Source organism: Pteropus vampyrus, unplaced genomic scaffold (assembly GCF_000151845.1).
Source record: "Pteropus vampyrus isolate Shadow unplaced genomic scaffold, Pvam_2.0 Scaffold104, whole genome shotgun sequence".
In the NCBI taxonomy this organism is placed as follows: domain Eukaryota; kingdom Metazoa; phylum Chordata; class Mammalia; order Chiroptera; family Pteropodidae; genus Pteropus; species Pteropus vampyrus.
Window position 1 is genome coordinate 4831877 of NW_011888885.1, and position 8444 is coordinate 4840320.

Genomic DNA, 8444 nt, shown 5'->3' on the forward strand with positions numbered 1-8444 from the left:
CCTTGTCACGTAGTAAGCGCCTGCTCAGTGTTGATGCTGTAACAGGACGATTGGACGCAGGGCATTCTCCCAGCTCAAGAAAATCACCATGTGGCTGTGTGTTTGTTCTCTCTAAGGTTCCGCCCCTGGTCCCTGCTCCATACTCCAGGGGGTGACATCAGACTATGGAGCAGCTGGCCAGACAATGGAGCAGAGTGTCCTAGGAGGCCAGAGGTGCTGGGGGAGGCAGAGGGTGGAAAAAGCCAAGCTGCCCAGCCCCAGAGGCCTTGGGGCTGGTCTGGAGATGGCGGCACCATACTAGGCCTCTGAGGAGGTAAACAGAGAGATGGACGGAACGAGGCGGGTGGGAAGAGAATGGCGGAGGGAGCCAACAGATGCAAGGCGGGGAGGAGTGAGTGCCAAGTGTAGACAGAAAGCAGGTAAGTCTGGCCTCGGACCTGAGAGATGGCTCAATTCTTGTATATCCTGGGCCCAAGCAGGGGCAAATCTCTGAGATGGGGTGGGGCGGCCTCCCCAGGTTACCTGGCAACCAGGCCCCGGGAATTCAGTTGTGTCTTTACTGAGTACATACTAGATGTCTGTTCTTGTGTAAGGCCTCGCCAACAGAGGATGGAGACTCAGCCTTGGTTTCCAGGACAGAAAAATAAATGCCACATAGTAGGTACAAAGTTATAATAGACTCTAAATCGATCATTCCTTAAGTGCCCATATTTTCTGAACAGCAAATCAGCCTGTGTGGGGTGGTCAGTTTGGATGTACTCTGTGAGCCACGGAATAAAATATTGGAAGCTGTGTGGTCACTGAACCTGTGAAACCCAAAGCCGAGAGGTTGAGGGGAGGCTTTAGACCCTAGGGGGCTGTTGAGGGTGAGGAGAAGGCCCAGGGGCTGCCATCTGTGCCAGGCTCTGTTTCCCTTTTGACAAAGTTAAAAGGGTCAAGCTCCCAAGTCTCTATAAAGAGCTTTTAACTACTCTCTGTTTTACAGATAAGGAAACAGACTCAGAGAGACAGTGGATAAGTGTCAGAGCCCGGATTCAGATCTCGGGGGCCTCTGACTCCACAGGCTGGGCTTTCTCACTCTACCAGGCTGGGGTTGGAATGTGACAGGGACCCCAGGTCTGGGGCTGTGGGTGGCTGTGAGCTCGTAAGAGGGAGCCCTGAGACTGGACTCCTCTGAACCTCACATCTCCACCAGGTAACCACAGGGTTCAGGCCCCACAGCTGTGCAAGCATGAGGAAGAAGGGCAGTGACAGGGGTGGCATGTCAACATTCACCGCCTCAGTCTCTAAGGTAATGTGCTGTTTATTGGGACACCTCAGCCTAGAGGCAGGTGCAATAGAATGTCCCCAAGCCTCTGAGGGTGGGTAAGGAGCTGAGTCCTCACCTCCCTGGTTCCCTCCCTGACGTGAGCAGGGAGGGACCTATAGCCTGTGCTCACACCTTTGTGGTGGCTCGGTTTTGTGCTCAGCATTTTTCCAGTGGCGACTTGAGAAGTTCCCACTCCTCTGGCTTCTCTTCTCTTCCAGGGAACAGCTTGTCTTCTTGCTCTGGCCCCTCCTTATTGCAGAGAATTTTCTCTAAGGAGGGCTGGGCTGGGCTGGGCTGGCCTGGGCCAGGCCTAGATTCCTCCTCTGGGCGGTGGCCCTGGAAGACCCAGGAAAGTGGATAGGAGACAGGTAGGTATCTTTTGTGCTTAGCTGGCTCCCAGCCTGGGGGACAGACAAGCTGTGGGGCGTGCCATGGCTCCAGGTTCCCGAACACACCTGCAGGCAGGGGAGTAGCCACGAGTATCAGAGACCCAAGGTGCTGCTGTGCCCATCCTGGGAACCAAGCCACATGCTCTGAGCACACCTAGGGCTTTGGAACCAGGCCTCGCCCAGAGGCCCCCTAGTGGGTCACAGCTGGGCAGCCCGTCCCTCCCTGCCCCTCTTCTATCTGCTATACCTTTGCACCTCGAAATCTGACACTGTCCGAGGTGGGGAGGCGGGATCTGGAGTCTGCCCCCAGTCTGCCATCCTGTTGTGGTGAGAGGTAAAGGACTGAGATACAAGTTAGAAAACCTGGGCCTCGGCCCACACCTTCCCTTCTCTGTGTTAAGTCACCTGGGGCCTCAGGTCTCCTGTGCCTAATTCACAGAGACATAGTGACCACGGTTAAGGAGCCTTAGGGCTGCTAAGTGGGTTGACTTTGAGTAGTGTCCCTTCATCACCCAGATATGATCCCATTGGCCAGACTTCCCTCCTGCATGGTCACCAAAGCAAACAACACCACGCACCCTCCCTCCCCTCTCCCACACACATTGTTCAAATAAATCACACAAGAAGGCCTATTAATATTATGAGCTTTTAATTGGTATCTTCCTCCCTATATTTGAAGAAGAAACACGGATGCCCAACAATGACCTTCTTCGGCTTTGGAGGGGCATGGGCAGAATGAAGGGCTGAGGGGGGACTGGGCGGGCAGAAGCAGAGCTGACAATGGGTTTCCCACATCCTTTATCTAGTGGTGGGGTGGCTGGCCCTGCACAGGAAATCCAGAACAACAAGCTGCCATGTATCCCCCAACCTGCCATCTCACTCCCCTAGAGCCTCCTTCCAGGTCCCCGCAGCTCCTGAGTCCACCACCAGATGGGAGCATCGAGCAGCATGCCTTCCCTTCCTAAGCCAGTGTCCCTTCCCATTCCTTCACCAACCCCTTCCCAATCTGCTTTTCTGCTTCCTTTCTTCCTACCAAAACAGATCCTGGGGCTTCTATCTGTTTTATGTCCAAGGAAGCCAGTGGCAGATGAAAGCACACTGTCTGTCAAATGAAGCCACTTGACAGCAAGAAGTGACGGCCAAGGATCTGCTTGCAGGGAACCCCAGGATCTAGACACTTGTGTTCAGTCACCATGAACTGGGCAGCTAACAGCTCTCTGTGGTCTTAGCACCTGGCACCCAGTAAATGTTCAAAAAAATGTCTGTTGGTTTGGGCTGAACATAACTGAATCAATAAATCAACAATAAAGCCAAGGGGATGAAACATGAGAAACATGTATTCTGCCGGTGCTGTGGTGGCCTCAGAGACCCCTGGGCCAACTTGACTGAAGCGCCAGCTGATCACCACCCATGGGTACCTGGCCAGCAGCCTTCCCTCAGGACAACTTGTGTGCTGGGCTGGACCAGGCCTCCTGCTTCCCACTTCCCACGACATGAAGAGGTCTCTGCTCATAGCAGCCTGGGGGCTGTGGGGAATTTGTCCAATGAGTCCATAGACCCTCCTTTCCTCTCCCACCTACCCCTTTTGCAAACCAATTTCTTCCGTGATGCCTGTGACCACCACGCAGCTGCCATCTCTAGAACCCTGGCTGGAAGACTGGCTGGGGGCAGGGCAGCTGGCAGAGCCAGGGGAGAGGTGGCCAGCAGAGAGAAGAGGATAATACCTACAGAGATTTGTCACCAGGAATAACTCGCAGGTGTCTATTGACTTATCCTTTTGTCCCCCTCAGCTAAAAAAGATACGGACCCCTTATTGAACCCAAAGAATAGAAGTTGATCTAAAACCCTCTGGTGGCTTTTTTCTTATGTGTTGATTGATATTTCTCTGTTGGCCTAAGACTGTCAAATCTGACCTTGCCCAGTTTGCCAACTGAGAGGAGTCAGGGTAGGTAGGGGGGAGAGGGCTGGGAAGGGGGGAAGGGGGGGCTTCAATGTGAGCCCAGGAACTCCTTGAGGACGTCACAGGTCTTCTTGTGCATGACCTCACGCAGCTTCCTAACCCGCCGGGGGCTGGATGCTCCCACAAAGCTCTCGGGCCGCAGCATGGCCATGCCGCCGTCCACCTCCCCCATGATGATGAGTGGCGTCTCGCCCACCGTCACATTGGGGCAGGGGCAGGTCCAGTCCACGTGGAGCAGAGTGACCTCTAGCGGCTCCCGGCCTAGGAACTTGAGGCCCATCTTCTCATCCTTCAAGACCTCGTCCACGGTCACCAGGGCACGACCTGAGTCGGGCTCCTCAGTCAGCTCAGAGACGCGGCCCAAGATGACAAAGTCACTGCGACAGAAGCTGGTCACAAGCTTCTGCCTCGGCTTGCAGGCCCGGCAGCGCTGGTCCCCCCGAGGAAAGGGGCAGGCCTCCTCGCAGGCCTCTCGGCTTCCGAAGTTGTTGCCGTTGCCCTCACAGCCCCCGTAGACAAAGGACTGGCACTGGCCCGTCTGGCTGTTGTAGGCCCAGCGGGGTGCATAGGCCTTGCAGGGCCCCTGCAGGGCGGGCAGGCTGCACACGGCCAGCGGCCCGCTCATGCAGGCCACCATGCAGGCCTCGTAGGTCTCAAAGTGGTTGCGGTTGCGATGACAGTGGCCGAAGGTGAAGGTGAGGCAGTTGTTGGCCTGGGTATCGAAGTGCCAGCGGGTCTGCTCCTCGCCACAGTCCTCGCTGTCCGGGGGCTTCAGGCACTCGGACGCAGGAAAGGCCGTGCCATTGGGACTGCTCTGCAAGGTGGCCGCCGCCTGACCGCCCCTGACCACCGACAGCGGGAAGTCGGCGCGCAGGACTCCTGCGGCATTCCGGGCCGTGCAGGTGTAGATGCCGGCGTCCTGGAGCTGGGCGTTGTAGATGACCAGTTGGGCGATGTTGGTGACCACGACGTTGCCGCGGACGTGGTTGGGCCTCATGACCACGTTCTCCCGATCCTCCAGCTGCTTCTCCCAGGTGATCTCGGGCCGGGGCCGGCCCACCACATCACAGAGGAAACTCACTGTCTCGCCTACAGTGACAGACTGGTGCACGGGGTGGTTGAGTAGAGCTGGGGCCGCCATGTCCAAGCCTGGGGTCTCCGGGGAAGCTGTGGTGGGGTGCACGGTGGTCTCAGGTGGCGGGGGGCTGGTGTTGGGCCAGGTGAAGTGATAGCGGCAGGTGACGACGGCCAGCGTGATGCCCTTGGAGCAAGCCTCAGCGTCCATGTAGCAGCGGTTATAGTAGGTGAGGCCGTCTGAGGCGCAGGTAAAACTGGGCTCCTTCTCACAGCGATCTTTGCACTTACACACGGGCTGGCCGTCCCAGATGTCACACTCGGAGCCCTGCTGCAGGCACATGAAGTGGTCGCACGTGGCCTCCTTAGGCATGCCCACCGGGCCCTTCTTCCCTCTCACGTCCATGTATCGGGCTGCCACACAGCTCTTGGTCCCACACACGTTGGGGCAGCACTTCTCATAGGTCTCACATTCCTGGAGAGAGCCAGATCGAGAGACCTGAGTGAAGAGGAGAAGAGAGAGAGCACAGGCTGCCCCCACCTTGCCCCATGGTTTCCGTGGACGGGATCTAGCACGTGCTCCCCTATCGTGAGCAAAACACTTCGATAATAATAATAGCTGAGGTATACAGAGCACTTGACTATTTGCCAGGCCCTCTTCTAAGAGTGTCAACTTATTTAATGCTCATCACAAGCCTATGAGGTGGGTATAGCATTATCTCCACTTCACAGATGATGATAACTGAGCCACAGAGAGATTAGGTAACTAGCCCAAGGTCACACAGCCTGCGGCATGGGAAGAGGTAAGCTATATCCCTCTCAGAGGGAAAGTTCTCTTAGTATACTTTACAGATGAGAATGCAGAGCCTCAGAGGGGTGACGCCAAGTGCCCAGGGCTGGGACGTGGTGGGAAAGGGCTTCGAGCTCCAGGTGGATGGGATTCAGAAAGGAGGTTTTTCTTCTACATCCTATAGTGACCACGAGTGAGGTCTAGGTAGGAACAAATGCTTTTTTGTCTTTTTTTCCATTGGGGTGAGGATGCCCTGGCCTAATTAAAGGGGTCACACCAAACGAAGTGGGAAACGGCTGGGACAGTTGTTCAAGGCTATCCATACACACGTCAAGAGCAGCAGCTCTGACGAGGGTCCACACGCCCACATTCGTCCAAAGCCAAGAGGAAGACGCAGACGGGACAGGCCCAGGATGCTCGGTCTCATCACCACAGGCTATTCCAGACCCCGGCGCTCGGTTCCGATGTGGGAGACATTTCATGGGGAAATCAACAAGGGAAAAAGTCCACTTGTGTGACAAAGGTCGGCAAGGCCGTCAGCAAGGACTTACCAGACTGTAATTCCCTCTGATTCTCTGTGGAGCCATGTAAGGCATTAGCTTAATTCCTCGAAATTAGCAGCATGCCCGGGGGCTGACACAAACAAGGATTTCACGTGGTGTTTTCGACAATAACGCATCGTACCCACTGGGCTGGCAGGCGCTGCTCCTAATCCTCTGCCCTGGTAGTAGCTCTGTGAATTACTCCCCACCAGGGCTGGCCTCTCTTGGTTCTGAATATTCTTCCTGCCTCTGACATTCCACATCGGCTAAGAGGGGGAAAGGTACCCCACCAGGGCTGGCTGTGCAGAGCCTGCCCGCACAACTTGTTTACTGTTTTCCCCGTCTCGGCTCAGAATGGGCACTTTGTTTTGCAGCCGTTGCTTGGCGTAGGCTTCTAGGCCACACCAGAGAAGGTTTGGGGACAGGGATGGGCAGATCTCAGCTGGGGTCTGAGGGAGAGAGACCGAGTGGGGGGACCTAGGAGCAGGCAGGAGCACCTGCTTCTCAGCCTGAGGGTCATTAGATTCTCTAAGCTCCTCAGGACTCAGAGGTCCATGAAAGCCTGGGTCGTCAGGGACCAGGGGAAAGGTATTTCTGGGCAGAGGAAACCTAGAGATGATCCTTAGAATGGTTTTCCTTCGCTGAATCCCCAGTCCCACGCAGGTACCTTCTCCCCAAGATACAGTAAATCAGCCAGAGTCTCAGTGTCCCCAAGCCCCACCTGATTTATCAGTCCAGCCTCAGCCAGTGAAACAGGCCTCCCTGTAAATATAGCCAACCAAGAGCACGAACTCAGCCTCATGGGGATGCTCCGCCACCCCTCTGCACCCCTTATCCTCCTTTCCCTCGGCACCACCATTGCTCACTGGCAGTGTGTCTGGCCTGAAAAGCCTGCGAATTGTCCCTGGAGCGCTGTGAGGCAGAGGCCACTCTCTCCAGGGCGATCCTGTGCTCTTCTGTGAGTTACGTTAGTTTGGCAGAGGAAGCACCAGGGTCCATCATGTTCCCTGGTGATGTCCAGCCCAGCCCTGAGCCTCAGGAGCTAGCCGGGCCAGCAGGGAGTGCCTCTGCACAGGCAGGCACCAGATACCAGCAGGCTCTTCACCCCTGGTTGGAAGGAGTGACAGGAATGGCCCTTGGACCCCAGAGCTGGGAGAGAATTGTCCTCAAATCAGGCCTGCCCTGCTTGCTGCAGGATGCTCTGATGAGAGCAGAAGGGAGGACCGAGGAATCCGGCTGGTCAAAATTTAGTCCACTTCCCTCCCAAGGACACCCAATCTATTCAGAGCTGTTCCTGCCTGCCATCATTGTCAGCCTGGTCTGTTCTCGGGGTCAGGGTCCAAAGCCCTGGGGTGGTGGTCTGGAGGCCAGACGAAGCCTCAGCTTTGTTTTCAGACTGACGTAGGTTCCAAGCCCAGCCCTCCCATCCCTGGCTATTGGACCTTGTGCTGCTCACTGCACAGTGGTGAGTGTCGGCTCTCACCTGTCAACGGGCTACTGACACATGTGCCTGGCATAGTCCTGACTCAGAGCAGCCATCAGCAAACATGAGAGCAGGAATTCCAGGGTTCCCTGGCCCTGATGAACTTGGACATCACATCCACCTCTTTTTCTGCGCCTTGGAGTTAGACAGACATCATACTTTGTTTCAATAACTCCATGTGGCCTGGGACCCGCGTTCCTTCACCCTGGGCCCCACAGGGCACCTGCCATCCCCACGTCCTGGCTCCCGTTCTCCCTCACTAACACACTCACGTGGTCATCTCAGGCTTCTGGATTCCCACTCACCTGGTCCGTCTCACACTCCCGCTTGCAGGTGCTCTGGGCATCCACCCAGAGGTTGGGGTTCATGTCGTTGGGGCAGATGCCAGCGTGGGAATAGCGGATGGGTGGCAGTGCCAGCCCTCTCAGGGGTACCCCAAGCAGGAGCAGCAGCAGCAGGGCTGCCACTCGTCCCCAGCGGGACCAGAACCGGCGGCACCCCGGGGCCCTCATGATGTGGTCCGCAGTGGCCAGAGGCCTCCCCTGCAGCGCCACCAGGGGATGGGGCCCGCCAGGGACTTCTCAGGGGCCGCAGACACCTGCCCTTGGCCCCCCAGCAGGCTTCTTTGCTGTTGGTAAGGCTGCGGCCGCCGCGGCTGCCTCCACCGAGTCAGTGGAGCCCGCTGGGTTGTGCCGCTTCAGAGAAAAGAAAGGTCTCTGCAAGGAAAGCCCCCTCCTGAGTGTGCAGGGAAAGGAGCTGCAGCAGGGGCCCGAGGCTGGATTTATATCCTGGGCGCCACCCGAGTGGGAGCGAGCTAACCTGATGCCTGTCACAGGCGGGCTGCTGGCTCCTCTGTCCCGTGGCTGATCACAGACTTGTTGCAGAAGGGGAAAAAAA

At 56.7% G+C, this 8444-nt stretch overlaps 1 protein-coding gene across 3 annotated transcripts in view; it reads right to left on the minus strand.

The window, feature by feature from the left end:
• Positions 1 to 3195: 3195 nt before the first annotated feature.
• The window catches only part of WFIKKN2 (WAP, follistatin/kazal, immunoglobulin, kunitz and netrin domain containing 2), a 6804-nt gene continuing 1555 nt past the window's right edge, over positions 3196 to 8444 (minus strand). Inside the window, exons 1-2 of one of the 3 annotated variants that reach the window (XM_011365037.1) lie at positions 7853 to 8059; positions 3415 to 5207 (exon numbers count right to left, since the gene is read on the minus strand). In XM_011365037.1, the coding sequence (XP_011363339.1) occupies positions 3687 to 5207; positions 7853 to 8059 (1728 nt within the window). In that variant the 3' untranslated portion in view covers positions 3415 to 3686. Of the gene's footprint in view, positions 5208 to 7852; positions 8060 to 8444 lie in introns of those variants that run through there. The other 2 variants (XM_011365038.1, XM_023533578.1) reach the window with 2 other exon arrangements.